This window comes from Canis aureus, chromosome 1 (assembly GCF_053574225.1).
Source record: "Canis aureus isolate CA01 chromosome 1, VMU_Caureus_v.1.0, whole genome shotgun sequence".
NCBI classification, from domain to species: Eukaryota; Metazoa; Chordata; class Mammalia; order Carnivora; family Canidae; genus Canis; species Canis aureus.
Window position 1 is genome coordinate 43,754,848 of NC_135611.1, and position 25,776 is coordinate 43,780,623.

The following is a 25,776-nucleotide window of genomic DNA, read 5'->3' on the forward strand; positions in this document are numbered from 1 at the left end:
TGGGTGGCTCAGTCAGTTAAGTGTCCAACTCTTGGTTTCAGATCAGGTCATGATGTCAGGGTCATGAGATCAAGCCCCACATTGGACTCTGCACTCAGCGTGGAGTCTGCTTGTCCTTCTCCCTCCTTCTCTATTTCTTTCCACCCTCCACCCCTATGCCCACTGAGTGCGTGCTCTCTCTCATAAATAATCTTTTTAAAATATTACCACATTAAGGAGGGCAGGTGATATGATGAACACTGGGTATTATATGCAACTGATAAATTACTGAACGCTACATCTGAAACTAATGATATACTATATGTTGGTTAATTGAATTTAAATTAAAAAATAATTACCACATTCAACAAGTAGGTTCTATAGTTACAACATTCACATATAATGTTGTGGCTAACATAATCTTCATAAATTAAATAAGATAAACATTTATCTCCAAAAACAATTTTAATAATAATGCAAAATCTCAAGCATGTCCATTAGGAGTTTAATATTTGTTTGCTATGTTTTTGTGGGAATTTCTGAAACAGTCATCACATATTTCTAGAATATGCATATTATTTTTATTAATCCATTATGAATATACTATTTATTTTTATGTATGAATTCCTGTGCTTGCACTAATATGCCTGTCAAAGGGTGTGAAAATAATGAAGTTAACAGCATGATTTTTTATTAAACTATCACTGAAGATCTAAGCAGAAAGCTGGATCAATTATTCAATAAATATATTGAGTTCATGATGTCAGTGTTCAAATCAGAGCACCATGTACTCAAATTCTTTTCAATGGAATTCTGACAAAATTTTGGTAAAATATCACTGGCCAACTCTTATTTCTCATTTGCACTTTTTTCCAGGGTAAAAAGACTGAGATGACTATTATAACTTTTCTTTTCTAAAATTTTATTGTGGCAAAATATACAAACATAAAATTTACGATCTAAGCCATTTTTAGGTGTACAGTTCAATAGTATCAAATACTTTTTTTAAGATTTTTATTTATTTATTCATGAGAGACACATAGAGAGAGAGGCAGAAGACACAAGCAGAGAGAGAAGTAGGCTCCATGCAGGGATCCTGACACGGGACTCGATCCCAGGACTCCAGGATCATGCCCTGGGCCAAAGGCAGGCGCTAAACTGCTGAGCCACCCAGGGATCCCCTAGTAGTATCAAATACATTCAGAATGTGCTACCCTTCTCCACCATCCATCTCTAGAACAATTTTCGCCTTGTAGACTTGCAATTCTACACCCATAAAAGAGTAACTCTCCATTCTTCCTTTCCCCCCCAGCCCTTGACAACCACTATCCTACTTTCTGCCTCTGTGATTCTGGCTACTAGTAATCCTCATATTTTTTGGGGGTGGGGGGTGGGGAGAGAATATTTGGGGAAAAAACAAATTTAAGAGACTTATTCTCTAAGGGCATATACGTAATATTTTCAAATATCAGGTTCAGTCGTTGGCAGATCACTCAAGGATTCTGAGTAGCAGAGGGAGAAAATCATTGTTTCATAACAAGTACTTTGATATTAAAGAGAATCTATTTAAGTAATTTAAGAATGTGTATCTTGGCCACCATGTGATAGATATTAAAAAACAGAAGCAGCAAAAAGAATACAACATGAAAAAAATAGAAGTATTTCTGAAGTAGTATTGTTCATGATTTTAAATATTTCTACTTTGTGTTCGGTAAAATGCTACAATTTAATGAACTATTTTGAAATTGAATACCGGATGTATTTACTCTAGGAAAATCTATCCATTTAATAATTGAATCTGTAGTATAGCAGGGTTTTGAATTATATATGCTAGTCTATATAAATACTGAATTCAATTCCTAAAACTACTCCAAATGATTCTCAAATAAGTATTTTAAGAGGAAGGATCTCAAATTGGTTAACAGAATCCATTTCTCCAATTTTTGGCAGATTATGAAAAAATGATCTAATTATATATTATTCATTTTGGCTGAATCGTAAAAGTAGGATGCATAACTCTCCATATGTGAAGGCACTTGATTATTTAGTCTATAAGAAATATTTGTAGCTTGGTTTTGCAAATAACTACAAATAATACTTAGCATCCAAACTGTTTTCAGTTGACAATTTGAATGCATCAGCTTCAGTTCTCGAAAACACAGAGTTTGTCTTATAATACAGTCATCCAGCTAACGCTTCTATGTCCTGGGTGAATGCTAAATCCAAGAAATTTAAGGGAAAAATAAGACAGAGTAGAGTCTTCAGGCAGTTAATGGTCTTGTGGGAAGAAAAACACAAATACAGGATTCAGAATGCCACAGTATAAGGGCTTTGATGGAGATATGAACAAAGTATTACTGGAATCCAGAGGAGAGGACTGGAGTGGCTTCTCAAGTCATGACATTTCAGCTGGGTGTTAAGAATGGGGGAAGTAGGGTGCACCTTGGGTGGCTCAGCTGGTTAAGTTGCAGGCTCCTAATTTCAGTTAAGGTCATTTCAGGGTTCTGGGATTGAGCCCTGCATTGGCTTGGTGCTCAGTGTAGAGTCTATTAGTCCCTCCCTCTGTTCTTCCCCTCACTCTTTCTCTCTCTCATAAATAAAATCTTAAAAAAAAAAAAATGAGGGAAGAGGGCTAACAAGTCCATCAGGTAGGAGAGACATCATATGCAAAAGCATAGGGTATAAAAGGACAAAAAGTGTTGGGGAAAAGTGCATTCAGTGAGTCTGAAGACAGGCTCTGACTCTTATCTGCTGTGCAATATAGAAATGTTAGTCAGCCTCTCTGGGCTGTCTCCACTTGAAAAAAAAAAGGAATGACAAGACTTAACTCACTACCTTATCGTGAGGATTCTGTGATGCACATAAAAGGCCGGCAAAGTGTTTGCTCTGCACTTAAACACTCAGTAAGCAAGAGTGGCTGCAAAACAGAGATCGTGAGTGTCAATCTGGGTTCACTTCCTTAACACAGTAAGTCAGCCTTTTAATCTCACTGGGTTTCCTCTGCCTTCTCCCTAACAGGAGAATCAAACTAGATGACGATCTCAAGTCTCTTTCAGCTTACAGATTATTACATTATAGTTCTATGGCCATTATGGCCATTGTCACATAAGTAATAGTCCACATTGACCTCTAAAATGTAAGGTATTTTGTTTTTCTTTCTTTTTTTTTTAATTTTTATTTATTTATGATAGTCACAGAGAGAGAGAGAGAGAGGCAGAGACACAGGCAGAGGGAGAAGCAGGCTCCATGCACCGGGAGCCCGACGTGGGATTCGATCCCGGGTTTCCAGGATCGCTCCCTGGGCCAAAGGCAGGCGCCAAACCGCTGCGCCACCCAGGGATTCCGTATTTTGTTTTTCTAGAAGGAAAACGTCCCATTAGAAAACTTGAGCTGCCAAATTGGATGAACAAAAGAGTCACAGTATTGGCCTCCATGTCTTCAGGTTGAATGCTTCATTTAAAACTAAAAAATCTCCAACTTTCATGTTTAATTTCAGATAAACGAACTTTTCTTGAAGAGTTTCAGGAAGATGGTAGAAGGCATCTGAAAAACATGGCCAAAGGTAGAGACTGCACTTCTTTATCACAGGGCCTCTTCCTCTAAAAATAACATTGGTGATAGCAGAAGGATCCAGAACCTGTTTGTTGTGTGACTGTTTCGACTCAGTGTCTTGTTGGATTGTAACTTAAGAATGAAATGTAATAGCTTAACCAGCACTTTGACTTATTTGTTCTTGACACATAATGGAAAAAGCAGTGAACTAATCAGCCGTTATTTTGTGGCTCTTGATAAAATATGTATTTTGACTGCATGAGAAAATGGTAAAATATTTCTTAAGAACAAAAAGCAAGGAAAAATGACCTGTAGATTTAAATGTTCATTACATTCCTTTCTTCTTCTTTAATCCTAACATTTACCGAACAACTATCATGTGCCCAGTAGCATTTAGAAAACAGCAATCCAGAGACAAGTTTTTACATGAATTTTTGTATCCAGGAGTAAGAGGACATCAAGGGGATGAAGGACAGTTACTTAATGGAGTTTAGGTCCCCAAGTGTTAAAAGACTGCTGAAGTGTGGGAATAACAGTTTAAGTACTCATAAATATTAGACATTATTGCTAGATATTTTAAGTTACCTAATTTAGAGGCACCTGGGTGGCTCAGCAGTTGAGTGTCTGCCTTAGGCTCAGGTTGTGATCTTGGGGTGCTGGGATGGAGTCTTGCATTGAGCTCCCCACAGGAAGCCTGCTTCTCCCTCTGCCTGTGTCTCTGCCTCTCTCTGTGTCTCATGAATAAACACATTAATCTTTAAAAAATATCTTACCTAATTTATTCTTTATAATTCTGTCCAGTAGTCTCCGCTTCCATTAACCTCCGATTTAAATAATTTAAGCAACTACCTATGCTCTAAGCACTGGAATTAATGATTTGAACCTGGTCTGATGGACTGCAGAGCTCACACCCATCCTACTACTACTTATTCTACTAGCAAGCATTAGGTGGTTATGCAGTAGTATCTACCAGCAAGATATCAGATTCATTGCCTGGCATCCCATCAGATGCAGCAACCTGTCTTTGTACTTCAAAGGCATTTTTGCTCCTTCACAGCCCTCTATTAAGGGAAGTGATAAGCCTTATCACCTCACTCCTTCTAGAAGTCCTAACAGCAGACACCAGATGATGCTGGGAGAGTCAGATGGGACACCAGTAGGGAGGATAGAAAACGTAGCCTGCCAGAGACATAGTTTGTCTCTGATTTTTCTTTAGGGGTCAAAGTAAAATCATGAATATAATATATCCATATGTACATAAATAGACATGAACATACAGAAAGACTAGTTCTAGAGTTGTTACATTCCCAGGAATGTGATTTGGACTAAGAAGGAGTAGAATAATAATTTGTTGTACTAGAACTCTTTTTTGGATATAAATCATTAGTCTTTCCCAAAGAAAAAAATGTTTCTAAGTTCCATACTGAAGTCATAGCCACATCACTCTGTATGTAACCTATTTCCATTTTTATTTTGGATTGAAGCATACCCAAACAGAAGTTAACATTCTCATTTCTTAATATTCAGATCAAAGGGGAAAAAAGAATCAAACAACTGGTTGGCATACGCTCACGAGTTCGAAGAATTTCTTACGTGTCAATCTGGTTAATCAGTTCTTCAGAGAAGGAAAAAACGAGGGTAGGTGAATGATACAGTACTTGGAACATGATTAATTGAATCACACATTCCTTCGTCTACGAAACGGCAGCTACAGAATGTAATAGATGTATACTGGAGTCAGACTCTGTCCAGAACCCAGCAAGTAGATAATGAAAATCGGTAGGACAGATCTCTATCTGAGTTGTCTTAAAATTATCCAGGGGTAGTTCATTGACTTTTGTGGGCCTATCTCACTCCCGTGGCTATAACACAATGTCATAGCCAGTGGTGGTCACTCCGAGTTCCCTCCAGTCCCCTATGTTTGTGGAAGAATCTAATCACAGTTGCCAAGCAAGGGCTGGCCTATGTGGATAGATCCAAAAATGTTTATTTGTCTGAATATTACTTTCTTTCAAATGCTAATAAGGGCTAAGCCCAAAACGTTTTGGTGCCTTCCTCAAATAAAGGAAAAGTACAATGCAAACATTAGGCATTCTGTTTTCATTGTGCACGGGTCTTGCTTTATGCATTCTCTCTTAAAATATTTATTTTTGGGGATGCCTGGGTGGCTCAGCTGTTGAGCTCAGGGCATGATCCCGGAGTCTTGGGATCAAGTCCCACATGGGGCTCCCCGCAGGGAGTCTGCTTCTTCCTCTGCCTATATCTCTGCCTCTCTCTCTGTGCCTCTCGCAAATAAATAAATAAAATCTTTAAAAATATATATTTATTTTTGGCTGCTGCCCTGATACTCAGTAACTGGCACTTGGTAAAATCCCTGCCATAATTGTCGAATGAGTAAAATGAACTGTGCAATGAGCTTTCTCACCGCAAATCATTATTCAAGTATACAGCCATCTCAGACTGGTGATAATCTGGTGAGCAATGAGTATGGCTAATGTGTGGAGAATTTCTTGCAGATACAGACATAGTCCTTGTCAGTCACTCTTCCCCCAGGTCTGTTAACTAAAAACCAGGGTGCTCCAACAAACCACAAAACATACAGGAGGATACAACAGTTGAGCAATGACCTATGGTGGATTCTAACACCGAGTTAGTAGTTCTCCGAGCAACAGGAGATTGTTTTAGGACTGATAGCTGGAGATACGACATTTCTTTACGATGACATCTTTACTAGTAGGAACTTCTTTATTCCCTTTGTGTTTATATTTTATTTAAAATAGGCCATAAAATAGTATCACCCGTTGACAGAGGGCATGGCAGGAGAGTTCTATTTCCATGCCTTCCTGCAGAAGACAGGGCGGGGAGAAGGCCTGCTCCGGCCCACTGGCTCTCCAGGCCGGCAGAGCCACGTGTCCTCTCAAGTGCGGCTACTACCCTCTTCTCCTAGCAACCGTATTATGTTAAAGTACGGTTGCTGAGGTTGCCAGGATATTCTTCTATTCTTGTTCTCCATGACCAAACCAAAGGGAAGAGAAAGTATAAACCAAACTCGAGGTGAAGACACAGGGAGAGGGACCCAGAAAAACAAAGGGCCCTCCTCTTATTACAAGGAAATAAGCTGAGCAACTTACTTTGTGGTTGATGCTTTAGATAAATATACAGTTTCTTTTCTTTTGGATGAAATCAGAAAAAAAAAAAGTAGCAAATTTTAAAGGCAACCTGCAAAATAATGGCTATTCAACAATTTTAAGATGAAATGTGCTTCTTTATCATTATTCACTGAGAGTCACTTTTTCCCAATAAGGGAAGAGAGACAAACATTTTAAAACTGTCAGAGTGACCTGAGAGATTCTAAACTATAATTACCATCCTGTTTAACATATAATACTTTTGAAGTAGATGCCACATTTCACCAAACCTAAGACCTCACTGATTGTAAAGCACAAGTACATATCGAGTTCTGAAAATGTTAACGTATGAAAAAAAAGACACACCTGTATATAGAATTGTGGAAACATGGTATATTATTTCATTTGGTATTTCAATCAATTCAGAGATAAAATAACTTCTTTATTTAAGGAAAGGAGGTAAATTTTCTCAGGATTACAGAGCTAACAGGCGGTAGAGACAGACATCAGATCTACATCTGTTTGACTATTCATTATGCCATGTTAGCTCTTCAGTTCCTTGCACAGATAATAAATAAAAATAGTTACCAACCAACATGTTTGCTTGTTGAAGTATTTGTCATACTCCTGGTAATTCACTAGGTATCATTAGCCCTGTTTTATAAATGAGAAAAACCAGACCCAGAAAGATGGAATGACTCGCTCAAGGTCACATAATTAGTAAGTGGCAGAGCCAAGAGAGAAACCTAAGATAAATGACTCTTAAGCCAGAACATGTTTGACTAAGATCAGACATTAACCAACTACTGGACCTGAAATTAGTTCATGGACATAAAGATTATTCAGAGAAATACACAAGAAGAGCTATTGTACATGTCAGATGGATTTGTTGGTTTATTCAACAAATATTTATTGAATGGCTACTTTGAGCTAGGCTGTTTTAGTACCTGGAATACAGAAATTAATAAGACATAAAAATCACACAGGACTTCTAAGTACTATAGAGAGAAACAAGGTGGAGAGAAGCAAGGGGGAGGGGGCTTGCAATTTAGATAGTGGCCAAAGAATGTGTCCCTGAAAAGGTGATATCTAAACAAAGATAAAGGAGATAAGGAAGTGAGCCACATGGATATCTGTGGGAAGACCATTCTAGGCAGGAGGAACAAAGGATTTGAATTAGGAATGTTCTGGCCCATTGCATGAACTGCCAAGAGGCTGTATGGCTGGGGCATAGTAGCAAGGGAGGAGTGGAAATGATGACTTTAGAGGGATATGAAGGTCTGAAGGAGAGGAGGCTGTGGACATATCACATGGGGCCTAAAGGGCATTTTAAGGATTCTGGGTTCTTTCTACTCAAGTTGCAAAATAATAACCTCAGGCAGAGAAGCCTCAAGGAATTTGGAATCTGGTCAACTTCAATGAATCTGTCTGAGGCATCCCAAGTAGTCTACTTCACAGAGTCCAATTTAATCTTGGGTCACCTAGTGAACAGATGTGACTCTATATCCACCTTATACTATATACCATTGCCTATTCCAGAGAGTGTTGACAGGTAAGACTTCAGCTTTATGGACAGCTAATAAATCTATGGTGGGTCTTTTTTTTTTTTTTTTAAGAGGTGGGGGTTTTTTAGTTTGTTTTTAAAGATTTTATTTATTTATTCATGAAAGACAGAGAGAGAGAGAGAGAGAGAGAGAGAGAGGCAGAGACACAGGCAGAGGGAGAAGCAGGCTTCATGCAGGGAGCCTGATGTGGGACTCCATCTGGGGTCTCCAGGATCAGGCCCTGGCTGAAGGCGGCACTAAACCGCTGAGCCACCCAGGCTGCCCTATGGTGGGTCTTTAGAGAAAAGTTCTTTCACCTCCCCCATCCCAGCCCCAGCAAAAATTAGTCCCCACTTTCAATAAGCTTATAACTTAGCTATGAGTCCATTCAAGTCTGTGCCAAGTGTTCCCTTGTGGAAGAGCAAGCATGGAATTATGCCAGGGGTAGCCAGAGATAGTCTTATTAAAAGCAATAGGTGGGCAGCCCGGGTGGCGCCAGCGGTTTAGCGCCACCTTCAGCTGGGGGCGTGATCCTGGAGACCTGGGATCGAGTCCCACATCGGGTTCCCCACATGGGGTTCCCCGCACAGGGCCTGCTTCTCCCTCTGCCTGTGTCTCTGCCTCTTTCCTCTCTCTCTGTCTCTACTAAATAAATAAAATCTTAAAAATAAAATAAAATAAAATAAAATAAAATAAAATAAAATAAAATAAAATAAAATAAAATAAAATAAAAGCAATAGGTAGGGTGAAGTTTTCTAAGTGGATAAAAGCAGGTAAAACATTTCATTCAGAGGCAACAGTGTGAGCAACAACAAGGAGGCTTATAATAGCACGGCTTACTTTTTAAAGATTCATTCATTTGTCCATCCATCCACCCATTCATTCATTCAGTGTGACTGGGGCATAAGGTGCCTGAGAAGTAATAGCAACTGGAGAAAACCAGGAAGGGAAGAATCATGCAGAGGGCCATGCAGACTATTTGGATTTTGTCTGTAGGTGAAGGGGAGACATGGCATGCTTTCTGAGTGTAAAGTAGCAACAGAAGTCATATGTTGGTCATTCTGACACCAGTGTGCAGAACAGATGGGATGATGTGAAAATGCAGGCAGGAGGCTACTGCAATAGTCCAGGCAAGATGATGATGGTGAATGGGGAGAAAAGAAATGGAGAAACAGGACAGAGGTAAGAAGTACTCGAGAAGTAAAATAAGCCTAGGTAAGGGATAGATTAGTTAGGAGCAGTGTGAGTGTGAGTTCAAGGTCAACTCCTGGTGTTCTAGCACAAGTGACTATGTAGATGCCACCCTCTGATAAGAATATGGGAAGGAAACAGTTTTGCTCATGGGGAAGACAAGAATACAAATGTCACTGTTGTGATGCAGGCAGTTTTAGTGAAGGGACAGGTCACTGAGGTGGCCAGATAAGGATTTGTGAAGGTCTCAGGACTTTAGCTTAGACCATAAAAGATGGTCAGGATTTAGAAAAGTGAAGGGAAACATGTACAGCATTCCAGGCAGAAAGGAGTCTGAGCAAAGGCATAAAAGTGGCAGCATAGAAACCATTTTCTGCAGGGTAAGTATGCTGGTCTTTGCGAGTAAGGAGAGTGGTAGAAGAAAGGAGAAAAAGAGATTGGTCCTCACAGGACATGGAGTCTTCATCTAAAATCTTCCTTTTGGGGGAGAGAACTCACTATTGAGTGAGACACTGAGGTCTACTATGAATCAGCAATCCTAGATGACAAATGGAAGCCTCCAGAAATATTCTGATGATACTGATGTGCTCCTCCATGAATATTACAAGTTTTTGTCATGCTAGGATTCATGAGCTCACTGAGCCCCTTTGTATAGCCCCTTTGTAGCTATAGCTAGAACGTTGATCTCCTGAATCCCATCTCAAGATTAAATGGACATTCTGACAATTCTGTATTCACAGCCATGGGTACCATGTTTTCTCCCAACACCTAATATTATAATTATATTTGAAGTGTCAAGGACAAGTGTAACACTTTACTTAAGCTGATTTCATTTCACCATGAAGCCTTTAATTGTTCCTTGAAGTTAAACCAAATAAATTCTACAATGAGTTTTTCATATTATTTGCATAAGACAATTACAAGCACAAAATAAGCTATCTACAGTCTATACTATCCTTCCTATCATCAGGCACTAGGATAATCACATTTTAATTTTATCCAAACATCACATAACTTTAAAAAGTAGTATTTTAAAGCCCGAGCTGTGAAAATATCACTTGCTCTGTTGAGCCTTAAATTATTGCAAGTGGTGATGGAATACTTGTAACGTCTTCTCAAGTCTGTCATTGAAACACAAATAAAATAGCAACCAGGGCATTAGCTAGACTTACTTATTTTTCCAGGAACACATTCAGATTTCTTTCCTTCATTTCCCCTTGGCAACAATCAAACCCCTAACAACTCTTGATAATTTATCATTTCTTGCTTCAGTGCCATCCTTGAAAACAAAGCCATCCTGTGATTCTGTATATGTCATTATGAACTGAGACAAATCATAGGTAAAAGGGGCACTCAGATTGCTCAAAATGAGTTCTTCCAGGAAATATTGCTTGCTTCTCCTATAATATAATTGGAAGCTTTGAGTACATGTCAGTTATAGGGCAATCTGCTAAACACCTGTCCAAAGGAAGAAAAAAAAAAAGTACCACATCCTTCCTTGTAATTTTAAGCTGCCTCTGCCTCTTCTCTTTTACAGTTTTATCCATTTTTATTCATTTCACTCCCATGCTGGCTCTGCACATTATACAGCTTCCATACATAATTTTTCCAAGAGCTTAGACACAATAAAACCGCATTCCTATCTTACTGCCTAAATAAGGCATTTCAGGAACTCATTCCTTTTGGTTTCTACCTCTGTTAAATGTGATCTACATTTTCTGATGTACCTCAGAATTCTTCAACTCCAGTTAATTATGCTTTAAATTCTCTGAAATGTACCTCCGAGCATAGAACACCAGGAAGCAAGTTTGGCAGGCAAATGCAAGAAACAGCTAAGGGATGAAGATAAAACAGGCAGCTCATTCCTGGGAAAATCCTGGAGGGAAGTCAGATTTGTAGCCTAAGAAAAATGAGCTCACTCCCCCTTATGCCCAGAACTTTGGATGCTATCAGTCATAGATTTTCTTGAAGGAGAGAAGGCAGGAGAATGCTGTCTCCTTCCTCTGACCTCTCATTCGAGTATTTTCTGACTTGCAATGAATACGTTTGTAGTAGTACAGTATGTTAGTTTGAAATGAACTGATAACAAGTCAACTTTTGAAAGAATCAAGGTCTAGAAAATTCCCATTATATTCCAATCTGATATAGCCACTGTGTCTTTGGTATACTCCCATTTAGTGTCACTTATTTGCACCTAATAATGCCAGTGAAAGAACATATATATAAAGAATATATGTGTGTGTGTGTCTGTGTGTGTGTGTGTGTGTGTGTGTATGGAATATACAGAGAATATAAATAATATACATATATTTTTATAGCTCTGCTTTAAAAAAGATCACAAGTGCTTTCCAAATGATTCCCTCTATGAGTCTATTAAAAAAAAAATCAAAGATCACACATATGCGGCTCATGAGGCAGGCATTTTTGTGTACTTTGTTCTCTAATAAATCTGAATCTCCCAAAATAGTGCCTGGAACACAGTTAATGCTCAATAAGTGTTTGTTAAAAAAGAAACTTAAAAAAGAAAGAAAGAAACTTTACCAGATGAGCAATGCACAAAAATTCTGTCTCTCCATCATTCATGATCCATTTTTCTTACAACTTTTCCCCAAAATCACTCATTCCATGTTCCCAGATTATTCCTATAAAAGCCAAATGCAGTGCAGAGTTAGAAACACACAACAAAATATCATGGGTTCGGATATAGTTTCTGCTCTGTAGTTTGAAAGGTTTGCAGTTAAACATGGCTTTCTTTCATTTTTATTATTCAAGCTTCAGTCTCCTATTTCCCTATTTTTGAATGACAGTTCACTATTCTGCCTTTGAATAAAAGAAAATCTTCCTTATTTCATTTTGTATTCAAAAGACTGCCTTCCCAAGGAGTTTGTGAGGTATCAGATTTTTCTTTTTTACACTAATTTCTATTTTTTAAACTTGCATTCTTACTCAGTTGAGACTATGATAACTTACTTTTGCTCATTACACAAAGGCAACACTTTCTAGATCGGACATCCCTATGTGGAATGATTTAACAAATTATAATTAGGAAACTCTTTGTTTACTTGTCTTAACCAAACATTTCATCAATGGACTAGGTAATACAGTTAATATTATGATTAAAACTTCTCATTCAGCATACAAGGAAAATTAGATTGAAAATTTTTATTCTATCTTCTAAGCTGCAAACACCGTTTGTCATTTTGGATGCCTCCAGTAAACCCATTAGAGAAAACCCAATTTGTAATAGTTGTCCTCTGACATCTTTCTTCTGGCTATGAGTTAAAATATTAGTGATGAGGAGATGAGGGGAAAAAAGAACCCATTATTTCTGTGGACTCAGATAGTTTCAAGGTGCCTTTTGAGCTTATTATACTCTGTGGTTCTAAAATCCCTTGCCTGCCTATAACCTTGGGGAAATTCCACTACCTTGGAACTGCTAACTTCACCCTGGAGTCTGGAGGCAAAGCTCAAAATAGGGCTAAATAATCAAAATTTTTTCCAAGCACCAGGCTGACCTTGAATAAATGAATGAATGAAAGAAAAAACAAATATTATATATTTGCTTATGTTTTGATACAGAAACATTTAAAAATTTTCAAGAATGAATAAAACGAGTGCTCCAGAGAAGTCTATGGTATTTTCCCTGAAACTTCTCCATTGATAATTTTGCTTCTCACTGCCAACAAACTCTGTCCTCCCTACACCTAAAATAAATGTTTAAAGAAAGTCTTCCTTGGCTCTGCTCCCCACCTAAGGCTGCTGTTACCTCTCCTCAGTCCCCTACCACTCAGTCCCCTCCATACTTCTTTCAAACAACCTCAAGAGCTGCTTCCTGGGGCACCTGCGTGGCTCAAGCGGTTAAGGGTCTGCCTTGGCTCAGGTCATGATCCCAGGGTCCTGGGATTGAATCTACCTCAGGCTTCCTGCCCCGAGGGGAGTCGGCTTCTCCCTCTTCCTGCTGCTCCCCCATTTGTGATGGCTCTGTCTCTGTCAAATAGATAAATAAAATCTTTAAAAAAAAAAAAAAAAGCTGCTTCCTATTTCCTCTCCCTCTAAGGGTCTTCCCTCACCTGGCACATCTGCTTTTCTATTTGTATGTCAGTGACTTGATTTACACCTGAGGCAATTTTGATGCATTCTTTTCTACCATACACATGCTGTGCCTTCCTCACCCATAGGTGCGCATACCCATTGACACCAATAGGGGTTTTATTGTCAGGAGCTATCCTAAAGGAATTGTACCTAATAGCTAATTGCTCTGAGAAAGAGTCTTACACCACATTATTTGTGCTAAAATAGCATAAGATACTTCTGAAAGATACTTTTCAAGATGTAAATGGGTGATATTAAATAATCTTATCCAAAAAGCGAGAAATGATAATTTTGCCACAGTGGTGGGCCCTATTGATGCTCTTCGTCCCTTAGAAACCTGATCAATGAATATTCACGAACTTACTGTTCGTATTAGTGCCCTGGCTCCTTGTGAGTAGAAAGGAAAATGTACAGAGAATCTGTGCTCTTCTTTCAAACCTCAGTGATCTTAAAATTCCCAGTACAAAATATGTCATTATCACAATCATCCTTCTCTTCTCAGCTACCATTTTAGGGAGCGCTTACCCTTCCCAGCAATAGCTCCGTTTAGCGAGAGCATGGAACTGGGCTCTTCCCCATCCACAAAACATTCATGCCTTCAACATACTGAGCACCTATTCTGTTCTTGGCATCGCTCAGTGTACTAGTTTACATTCTGCTGTATGGGAAAAAGGAGACTAATAATAATTTAAGAGAGCAGTAAACGCTATGAATTAAACAAAGCAGATTCCTGTTAGAGAGGAACAACATTAGGCAGGGAGTCCAGAAAAGATCTCTTTGAAGAGGTGACATCTGAACTGGAACTTGAATGATGAAAAGAATAGGGAGTTTAGGCAGAGGGAGTGGCAAATGCAGAGGACAGGAGGTTGTAAGGTGCTTCTTTCCCTCCCTCCCTCCCAGTCCCACTCTGCTCTCTCCCATCTAGCATACCTTCCTCTTTCTTTTTTTTTTTAAGATTTTATTTATTTTTTTATTCATGAGACACACAGAGAAAGAGAGAGAGGCAGAGACACTGGCAGAGGGAGAAGCAGGCTTCATGCAGGGAGCCTGATGTGGGACTGGATCCCAGGATCCCAGGATCACACCCTGGGCCAAAGGCAGGTGCTAAACCAGAGCCACCCAGGGATGCCCAGATACCTTCCTCTTTAATGCTGTCCTAAATGCTGATTTTTCAGAGTCAGGAGTATTCAGATGCCCAGCTAGTCTTTCACAGACTTAATACCACATACTTGATCTTGCATGGTTTTAAAAATTTTTGAAAGAAAATTCAAAGCAAGCCTGTATCTTCAAGCAGAAACACTGTTGCCCTCATTGTCTAATATGTCACTTTACCTTATTTAAGAATCAATGGTGGGGGAAGGGGGACACCTGGGTGGCTCAGTGGTTGAGCATCTACCTTCTGCTCAGGGGGGGATCCTGGGATCCAGTCCCGCATCAGGCTCCCTCAGCCTATGTCTCTGCCTCTCTCTGTGTGTCTCTCATGAATAAATAAATAAAACCTTAAAAAAAAAGAATCAGTGGGATATACTCTGCATGCAATTTAGTGCCAGGAAATAAAACAACTTCTGAAAAACTATTTTCTTTCATTAAACAATGAGTTATAGGTAACCTGTCCTGCAACCCTTTCGTTTTGGCTACTGGAACCTCCCAAGTAAAGCCTACTGCTTCTGTTTTAAGAGCAGTCTTGTCTATGTTTTATGGTATGTGCACCCCTCCCCCCATTTATTTCTCTTTGTGCCCTCTTATCTCTATTTTGTTTCACTTTCATTGCCCTATGTGAAAGTGCTTTTATTTAAGCTGCTTCAGACCTTTCAGAAATAGATGATGTATAAATCATTAATCACAAGTGCCTTCTGGACAATCACAAGCAACTTCCTCATTGCAAAATCTCACGTGCTGCCTTGGTCCTAGGCTTACCCTCCCTGCTACTCAACATGACTCCGCTGCTCTTCCTTCATAAACCTGTCTCCCTTTCCCAATCTTTTGGGGAAGATTACTATAAATATAAATAGAGTTGGTTAAAACCAACTCCACTTCCTTGGTTTCATGGCATACTACAGTGTCTTCATTCTCCTCTTAATACTTTTTTTTCCATTCTGACCCATCTTATGTATGAATGTGTGTGTGTGTTTGTGCATGCATGCGTGTGTGCACTGATCTTAGTTTCCTTCTTTGCCCTCATGCGCATTCAATGCAGATATACGTTAGGATTCTATTCCAAGCTTTCACTGCTCTCTACCCTTTTTTTCTTGGCAATCATCTACTACTGTCACTTCTAAGTAAAAGATTTTCAAACTGTACTTCTAGCCCCGGCATCTCTCCTGAGTTCACATTCCAAATTCCCTGGAACCATTTGAACCTCAGTCAGAATGAAGCCCTGCAGTTCTTTTACTGGCCCATTCCTTAAATCTCCTCTAAAACATCTTTGCCAAGTGTGTGTCCACCAAGCATTTGATAGCAAACTCACTTTGCCTTTCAAAGCAACCCATCTAACTAGCCGGTTTTGACTGTTAAAAAGTTATTTCCAATAGGATGGCAAAATCTATTTCTATGACACATGCCCATCAGTTCTAATGCAATTCTTTTTTTTAATATATTAATTTGTTTATTTGAGGGGTGGGGTGGGGGGAGGGAGCAGAGGGGCAGAATCTCAAGCAGATTCCCCACTGAGCACAGAGTTCAAAGTAGAGTTCAATGTCAGGTTGATGAGACCATGGCCTGAGCCGAAATCAAGAGTCAGATGCTTAGCTGACTGAGCATCCCAGGTACCCCTAATGCCATTCCTAAGAGTAACATTAAGAGCTAGGACACACTGAATACCAAACATGTGCCAGGGCCACTCCACATATTGTCTCTTTACGACTCTTCCATGTGGTTTTATTATTCTCATTATAATATCACTGGGGCAATTTTTAATTAATCTACTTATTCACATGACTCTTCTCCAAATGGTGAAATACACGTATTCTCTAGGGGAACCACTCTATTCCAGGTTCAGGAGGTACAAATTCCTTGGATCACTTCTTCCATGATCTACTGGATTTTGTTAATTTCTGTGTTGCAAACCTTCAACCATGGTGTCCAGAAGGAAAGAAATTCAAAATAACAATCCAGCTGTGGTATGAATATGCATAACAGAACTGTCACCAGCTTCATTCTAGACACTGTTTGCCTAGGTTGACATAGCCTAAGGGCAGACCTGTTGCTTCCTACAGAATCAACTAGGCTTTTAACCAACAGCCTGCTCAGTCAATATCTGCTAGAACTCTGATACATACATCAAACTCTCAAACTGAACTCAGCTTATTTCCTTCCTATCCTCTTCATCAGGTTTTCTTCACATCTCAGAGACACCTGTATTACCCAGACACACAGGCTCAAGTCCTCCAGGCTGGCTTTGAGGTTCCTTTTACATCTTCTAAATCTCATCAGTGACTGAGTCCTGAGGCTCAGAGTTGAATATGTTCTCACAATGTCATCTTCCCACTGCCTCAGGTTGGACCTTTCTCTTTCCCAGTCCAGGCTCAGCTTCTCCTACCTGGACAGCTAAATTTGTGTTCCTATTTCCCTCTAGATCCTCTCTGTAGCATAGATCTGATGAAGACAGCTCTTACCTGCACAGTGCTGTGGCACTCTGTGCCTGGCTTCTCACACCAATCTCCATGCCCACCAGGACCTGTCTTCTTTCTGGCCTTAATGACCTGTGATTTCTTACATGTACTAGATACCGGAAAACTGTGCCATAAAGTATTTTTCGAATGTTCCTAGTTCCGTACCTTTATTTACATTATCTTTGAGCCTGGAAGACCTTTGTTTGCCTGTCAAAATTCTATCTTTCAATAACTTGAGGAAATGTCACAAACTCTATGACAGTTTTGCCAGATCCTGGGTCTAGCCATCAAAAATTAATCTAAAGTGCCTGAGTCCTCACAGCACTTTGTTTCTCTCCTAGAATAGAAAAACAATAGCAATTTACATACATATTTCTTTCTTCAACTGGTCTTTAGGCTCCTTACATCTTAGCTATGGCTTATTTAATTTTCCTATTATAGGCTACAGAGTAGGGCTCTAATTCGTTTCGTTAATTACAAATAAAGAGCTAGGAAATAAAAAAGGTGAAATTGATGACTAGCTGAACCTAAAGAAAACTTGGCGAGCTAATGCAAACACTTGGAAAATCAGACCCACAGAGGCCATATTTACAGTTGCAACAAAAGATCATTATTTCTGCCTGCCTCTGATTTCATTTTTCAATTGTGGGCTCTACCCTCAAGCACATGAACTCTTCCTTCTTCCCTGAGATCTAACCAGGCTAGAACTCCCAGGGCTAGGGGTCAGAGGCCAGGACATTAAATGCCAAAGTTGATTTTGGTTCTAACTAACAGCATCACTGAGTAACTACTTTCAGTGAGCCTACTAAGTCATAAATCCACATTCCCTTAAAAATAATCTCAATAAAATGAGCAAATAATCTTCTCCAAGTACACTTGTCACTCCCTCCACCCCTGCCCAAAATCTTAATAGTTTAGCCATTAAGCCACAGCACTGCCCACTGCTCAATAAAACAAATCTTAGCATGTGCATTTATTCATTGTTGGTATTTTATTTTATTTTATTTTATTTTATTTTATTTTATTTTATTTTATTTTATTTATTTTTCATTGCTGGTATTTTAAATCAAAATGTAAATAAAGGTCTCTTTATATCATGAAAATACTGATTTTATGTAAAATGGACTTAGAAGTAGTTACATTTAAAAAGAAAAATTTGGAGATTTTTAATAGATGGAAGTGAATTTTGGTATTGCCTACAAGAATGCTTAACTATTCAACATAACCTACATCAGGTCAAGAAAAGTGCTTCACATTTTTTCCTTCCTGGAATTAACATTTATTTAATGAAATTCTACATCATAAGACACCACTTGCATTACTCAGATGTTCAGTGAATGAAATTACTGAATTAATGAAAAAAAATTACCTTCTTAAGATTAGGTCACATGAATTCACGAAATTGGAAGTGGTTATATAATATAGCAGGATTATATAATAATGTATTGAATGATATTATACTTTAAGAAATAATGAGTTTTTAGCTAATAGTTTTGTTTGCTGAGCCCTGTCTTCCTTGTACTTGACTTTCCTTCTTATCTCATTGGTTTTTGCCCTTGTATTCTAAGATATGTGTCTTTTCCTCCTAAACACTTGGCTATGATTACACAGGCATCAGGTCAGTTGTTTCTTGCTATCAACCAATGAACAAAAAGGGGAAACACACACATACACTCCAACACTGTCATATAAAATTCCCTTTTCAAAATATTAAACTTTGAAGACAGTACCAATGTATAAGGATTCTTTGTTTTTAGCATTAAAAATGATAAATAAATACATCCTTCAACTAAATCCAGCATTTGTGTAAATATAGGTGGGTCATTAGGCATTGGATTTACTAAAGATAATTTAGTCTAAAATATTTCTTCAACAGCAAAAACCCAGATTACTGGACATGAGCAAATTAAGAAAACATGGGCTCCAATAGCTTGAATCAAAATGGACAATATTATTTATCATAAACTAGCAGAGATACGAAAATCAGGCCAGTTTATTCCTGACCACCAGAAGAAACTAAAACAAAAAGACTGCTGTTTTCATTTCTTCTCCTGACAGATTTAATATTTTAGTTCTTGATACATTTTAAATCTCAGGCAAAAATTATGGAACGATCCTAAAAATTATATAAAATAACACCTGTTTTCTATAAAATGTTAGATATACAAAAAGAATTGCTACTCTTTTCTTTTCGATTTACCTAGAATAATACTTATATTACCAATTATACTAATAATACAAAGAGAGAAAACGGTTAAGTCAAATGTCAAGTTTCACCCACACAGTAGGTAAAGATAATACTCCACTTCAGAATGGAATATTCAATACTCTAATTTACATTAGCGTATTTAATGCTCCAAAATACAGCATTCAGTTAGTCATAAGTCTGTAAGTTATCCAGGTCATTGTATTGCTGTATTGCATGTCTATGCCTTAATGCCCCCATAAAAGATAATTGGTTTTTCTTTTGTTTTTATGTAAGTCTTGATCATATTAAACTCATAGGGCACAGGAAAACGCTGCATGGTATGGTAGTGCTGAGTAGAAATAAATTGAGAAAGAAATAGGTTCAAAACTCAAATTATCACATATGGTTACTTATTAACAGCCTAGCTACAGGTTTAATGACAAGCAAGTTAAATTTAGTGGCTGAAATGAGGGTGTAGCTTATCTTCAAGTTCATTCATTCATAATGTCAATGTCTTTCATTATTATGTATAGGTAAATTAACTGTTCACATTTTTCTAGGGAGGATTTGAAGTCTTTCCCCTGATTTTATAAATAATATCAAGTCTTCCTAGAACAGGATACAACTAGTTGCTAGGTTAAGAAATTACCCTAATGATTTCAACAAGTAGATGTTGAAGATGGTTTCCTTTCTCCAAAATCAAATGTAATTATTTTCCTTAATCTGAAAAGAGTATTCTGGATTTCTGATCAATTTGCTACATTACAAAAAGATTGTTATCAAAGAAGAAATTAGAGTAGTATCAGGAGAAAATTTTATATTTTTATTGCACAGAAAGTGTGAATCCTAAGGAAGAGTAAGGATATCACTCTCTGATTTCCTTCGCTCACCCTTCCCCCAACATTTTAATATACCTTAAATTATATTTTAATGATCATGCAGGGTAAATTTTTTCAAGTGAGGCAGAAAGGGCATAGTATAAATGTATGTAGACTTTTTTTTTATTTTAATGAGTGAGAAACAGGAGTCGAGGTGGATTCACAAAAAGCATTAAGCCTCTAGTCTTTTGTTGTCTGGGTGTGGAGGTGGCTGTTAAATCATCCACCAATGAGAGCCACTTCCTGCTTTCCCTTCTCCTTATCTAAGTCTCTCCTTAGTTGCTTTCATTTGGGGTAGAGACGTCTACACTTTGAGGTCAATCCGCCTAAAACTGCTGAATCCTAAGGAGATTCTTACTCATTACTTCCACCTTGTATTTAGTTATGACTTGCAAACAAGAATGATCAATGCTCACTAGATAGAAGCACAATACTAATTGAAGAATTTTATATGTGAAGTCCTTGTAGAATGGGGCCATGTTTAATTAATTTTTGCATCCAAAAATCTTATCATAGAACCTGACGCGTAGTAGGTGCTCAAGAGTATTTATGAATGAATGGATGTTTATTTAACTGGTTGGTTAAACAAGCTGGTCAGGAAAAGATAAGCCAGCAAACAGAGGACAACTTCAACATTAATAAAGACCCATAAGTGAAGACAAATACTGGCCAGAAATTAAAATCCCTTCAACGACTTACAATTTACATGATGCTTCTTGGATTAATTTAAATTATTTAACTCTAGTGCAGTATCTAACACTTGCATAGTGATTGCCAGTATTTGAAGCATTTTTGCAGACATAATTTCATTTAATCCTTCCACATTTTGGGGTATACAGCATCAGGTCTTCAATTTTATAGATGATAATACAAGGCTCAGCAAGCTTAAAGCTACAACTCCAGTTATTTGAATCCCAAATCTGGGCTCATTCTACAAAATTACATTCTCTGGTTTAAAAAAGTCTCTTTCCACACAGTTTTCCAGAGTGGCTGCACCAGTTCACATTCCCACCAACAGTGGAAGAGGGTTCCCCTTTCTCCACATCCTCTCCAACATGTGTTGTTTTCCTGCCTTGTTAATTTTCTCCTTTCTCACTGGTGTGAGGTGGTATCTCATTGTGGTTCTGATTTGTATTTCCCTGATGGCAAGTGATGCGGAGCATTTTCTCATATGCATGTTGGCCATGTCTATGTCTTCCTCTGTGAGATTTCTGTTCATGTCTTTTGCCCATTTCATGATTGGATTGTTTGTTTCTTTGCTGTTGAGTTTAATAAGTTAGGAGAGACTCCTAACTCTGGGAAACGAACAAGGGGTTGTGGAAAGGGAGGTGGGCGGGGGGTGGGGTAATGGGCACTGAGGGGGGCACTTGATGGGATGAGCACTGGGTGTTATGCTTTATGTTGGCAAACTGAACTCCAATAAAAAAAATTATAGTAAAAAAATAAAATAAAATATAAAAGTCTCTTTCTTCTAAGGGTGATTTTCCACATACTTTTTCACATCCTCTAAATTAAATCACAGATTACCACTTTTCATATAGCAGACTTTCAAATATTTGTTGATTTTGATTAACTGAAGCTTGAATAAGTGGAAGAAGTGAGAGAAACAGGGTGGAGACATGGGTTTGTCTTCCTAGAACTAAAACTGACTCATAAAATCTCTAGATTAGATAGTCTTTCATGCTACACCAAAAACAAGCCCCTGCCTTTCACTGAGACTAGAAGTAAATAGAGACAGTGTTATCAATTTTAACAAAAGGGTTTTCCCTGGATTTAACTCACTATACCACTGGGAAGACCTGAGATAATTGAAGAAATGAAATAAACACTTACCTGCTCATTTCATTTATGTCATAATTTCCCTTGGGTTGTGTCTGTTTTATTGTAATGTCACGGCTCTTGAATTATAACCTTTGTATTTCAATAGACAATCAGCAGTACTACGAAAAGCCTGTGACCTAATACAAGGAAGTAAATATTTGCTTTGTGAACCACATTCATTGTCTATAATAAAATTACATTTATTGACACAGATTAAAAAAAAACTCAAACACAAAGTTTAAGAAATTCAGAGAGATTTTAGATGTTTATTACTCAAGCTAGAATTTCAAGTATGAATCATTTATACAATTTAATGAAAAAGTCTGCACATCTAGTAAAGAGTAGAGCAAGAATCAAATCCAGTTCTCTTTGAAACAAGATTTCCTGTTCCACCACAACTTCCTGCTTGTCCTAGTAGGGCCTCCCATTCATTATAAATTCCAAGTTCACTGATGCTAAATTACTGAGGTTTTACTATATTTGATAAACTGGAACCAGAGGTCATACAACAGTTTACCCTAAGTAGTTTCTTAACTAAGGGACTTTGCAGATTTTTCCAACTAAATACTCAAGCTTTGGAAACCAAATGTGTCAAAAGTTATAGAATTTAAAAAGTCAAAACCAGGAGCTTATAAGAATGCTGAATCATGTGAAACACTATAGATACAGAACTAATTAAGAGACTAGATTAAAAAAAAAAAAAAAAGAGACTAGATTAGATTCTCACTTTTTAAATATTTAAATTTTACCTCCAGCTGAAAATCTGAGATAAGATTCTGATCTGATACGGTTTTATAATTCAATTTAGTTGATTGCATTCTGATGAGAAATTTCAATGAATGCCCTGCGGAGGACCTCCACCTACTTTTATATTTCTTTTTAAATTTCCTTTATCTCAGGAAAACCCAAAAGTTCTCCTACGGTTTAGGCAACTAACAAAAATATATAATCCATGAAAATCCAGGATCTAATCATGTAGTAAGGTATGACTGTGTGCGCAGAGTACCTGAACAGAAAAACAGCAGACCCTAACTATTTAGTGACTCTAGGCTTCTAAAAGGGACATGACACTTTGGAAAGCCCAGGTACAAAGGCAGGTGGCAGTACGTTATGGACACCACAGCAGCCCTAATCCATGGCTGATCCATCTCCAGACTTTGGTGATGTTTGCTCCACTCCAGCTGAGCTGGAATCTGGTTCAGCCACAATGATCTCTGTAGCCTCTGCCACATGCACTCTTTGTCACTAAGCATTTCCTTTCTTTGTTTACTCCTGCTATTTTTAAAAATTAACATTAGCACTTAAATAAATAAGAAAAATATAGCAGAATACCAATAGAAAAATGTGCAAAAGACTTGAACAAGCCATCCCTAAAGACCAAAAAAAAATTTTAAATAAAGGACATGTCAAAAAAAAGTTATCAGCATTATTAGTAACAAAAAATACCATTTTCACCTATCAAGTTAGGAAAGATTTTTCAACGGATGATTATTACGTGGGTAAGAACTAGAGGCTCTGCTAAACATCAAGCCTACACACAAAAAAATGCTAAACAGATAGGTAGACAAAAGCCAGGCCTAAGGATGTATATCACTTAAAATAGTAAAATGTGGGAAAGAACATAAAAATCTAAAAATAAAACAATGACTACATAAATTAAGACATCCACACATTGAATTATTTTCCAATTACTAAATTGTATTAAAAATATCAATTTTTAAATATATCTTGGGAAATATCAAAGAAAGGTTAATTTTTTAAAAAGCAAGTATGAGGTTCTACAATACGATTCTAATTTTTTAAAAAATAGTACACATTATGCATCCTGGTAAACTACACTGTAACTTCAATGGCAATTCTTTAGGCATTGGGAAAAATTATAAGCTCTCAGGTACATGCCAGGCACATGTTCAGCACATTATATACATTGTATTACATTTATGCTTACAAACATCTTAGGCGGTGGGCCTTTACCCCTGTTGAATATCTGAGGAAACTGAGACTCAGAACAGGTAAGTAACTTAACCATAGTGACAAAGCTCTTACATGGAAAAGCCAGGACATAAGCTAAGGTCAGCTTGACCCAAAGTTCCTATTCATCACATCCATGTCTGCCCACATAATTTTAATTTTCTATCTCATATATTTTTATGTGTACTAGGGGATCTAAAATAAGCATATAGTACCATTATAATTTGAAAAAAAACTAAGAATATAAATGTTATATTAAAAATTGCATATTCACAAAGTGACAATTCTAAAAATTGCTTCCTTCAAAAACCTAGGACCATGAACAGGATCTTTAGGATCTCAAACTAGTGTACCTGGTAATGAGCATGAGCACTCCTTTTAATAAATGTAATGCCAAAGGCTTTCATGAGCCATATCAATTCTGCAACATTCATTCATTTAAGAAAGATTTATTTAACACCTGCCTTTTGCCAGATACTGTGCTAGGTGCTGGCACAAAAGCAGGAGAACCAGTCTAAATGACTTTCTTTGGATATTAGCAAAGTCTTTGAGGGACAAGTGGAGAGGGAAAGAGAAAGGGAATATAAGACTGTCAGTCTAACACTGAAAGTCCTGGCTACATACACGTAAGGAATTTTTTTAAGCTTTCCATAAAAACTTAAAATACTCCTGAGGATCCAGGACATCCCCCAGTAAATGTCCTACAATTTGAAGCCTCTATAATGCATTCATACTTTAATTGTACTAGTCAGATGAACGAAAATGCTTTTAAATATCACATAGTATTATTCTCCTCCACAGGCTATACATTTGCCTTTCTGGGTGGTACAGTAATTTGATTTTTAAGTAAGCAGACCTGGACTCTCAGAAAAAGAGTTCTTAGCAGAAATGGAGTTGGATAGATTTATATCTCTCTTGGCTCCATACCTCTTTGTCCATATGCCCACCTTCCGCTTCTCCAGAAAAGCCCATGTCTTTCAGCAAACTTCTATAGCAAAGGCCATTGTCTCTACAACTATAGATTAACAAGTAAAATGCTTTCTTACATTTTAGCTTATGAGTCAACGAAATTTTTTTATCAATTTAGATTTAGATCATTTACTTTTATTTGGCATTTATAAGAAGATGAAATAAGTTAGGATACATATATTATAAATAAATATATATTTCTTCTTGTCTACAAAGCCCCAGGTCCTAGTTATAGGAAATGTTATGTTGTGGTTTTTTGAAGATTTTATTTATTTATTCACGAAAGACCCAGAGAGAGAGCCAGAGACATAGGCAGAGAGAGAAGCAGGCTCCCTTGTAGGGACTTGATCCCAGGACCCCAGAATCATGACCTGAGCAAAGGCAGATGTTCAACCACTGAGCCACCCAGATGCCCCTAAGGAATATTATTATTAAGAAAAAGGATCAGAAGTCCATATGGATGACAGTAATTTAGACTTTCAACATTGAGTTCAGATAAATTTGGACCCTGTAGGGAGATCCCTAAAAGCAAAGAGATACCTATTTGAGAAGGAAAAACTGGCATGCCTTAGAATTGAACAGGGACAACAAATTAACTCTCCTTGTTAATTCCCTTCCCTGGGGACTAAACACCAAGGAATCATTGAGAAACCAGAGCAAAAAAAGGTCCAAATTGGTACAACAGATACCTTATGTTGTTTGTAAATTAGGTGGTTTTCTTAGTCTTTCAGACTTCAAATTTAGGAGGGTGGATGACTGCCCATAGTTCTGAGATCAGGTGTCACTGCCATGGAGATTCATCCTATTTAATAAATGATACCATCCAATCTTCTCATAATAAATACTTGTTTT

At 37.7% G+C, this 25,776-nt stretch overlaps 2 protein-coding genes across 17 annotated transcripts in view; one reads left to right on the forward strand and one right to left on the reverse strand.

Moving 5' to 3' along the window:
• LOC144313908 (uncharacterized) overlaps positions 1 to 7,342 on the forward strand; it is a 77,276-nt gene extending 69,934 nt beyond the window's left edge. For 2 of the 6 annotated variants that reach the window (XR_013379587.1, XM_077897479.1), the window contains 2 exons: positions 3,476 to 3,541; positions 5,059 to 7,328. Coding sequence is in view for 3 of the 6 variants with exons in the window: in XM_077897479.1 (XP_077753605.1) it covers positions 3,476 to 3,526 (51 nt within the window). In the remaining 3 variants the exon portion in view is untranslated. Of the gene's footprint in view, positions 1 to 3,475 lie in introns of all 6 variants that reach the window. The other 4 variants (XM_077897474.1, XM_077897516.1, XR_013379619.1 and 1 more) reach the window with 3 other exon arrangements.
• The window catches only part of RGS17 (regulator of G protein signaling 17), a 95,720-nt gene that overhangs the window by 67,776 nt on the left and 2,168 nt on the right, over positions 1 to 25,776 (reverse strand). For 2 of the 11 annotated variants that reach the window (XM_077897282.1, XM_077897264.1), the window contains one exon: positions 11,936 to 12,036. The exons of 8 other annotated variants lie outside the window; for them this stretch is intronic. In XM_077897282.1, the coding sequence (XP_077753408.1) occupies positions 11,936 to 11,973 (38 nt within the window). In that variant the 5' untranslated portion in view covers positions 11,974 to 12,036. Of the gene's footprint in view, positions 1 to 11,935; positions 12,037 to 21,996; positions 22,122 to 25,776 lie in introns of those variants that run through there. One more of the 11 variants, XM_077897275.1, reaches the window with a different exon arrangement.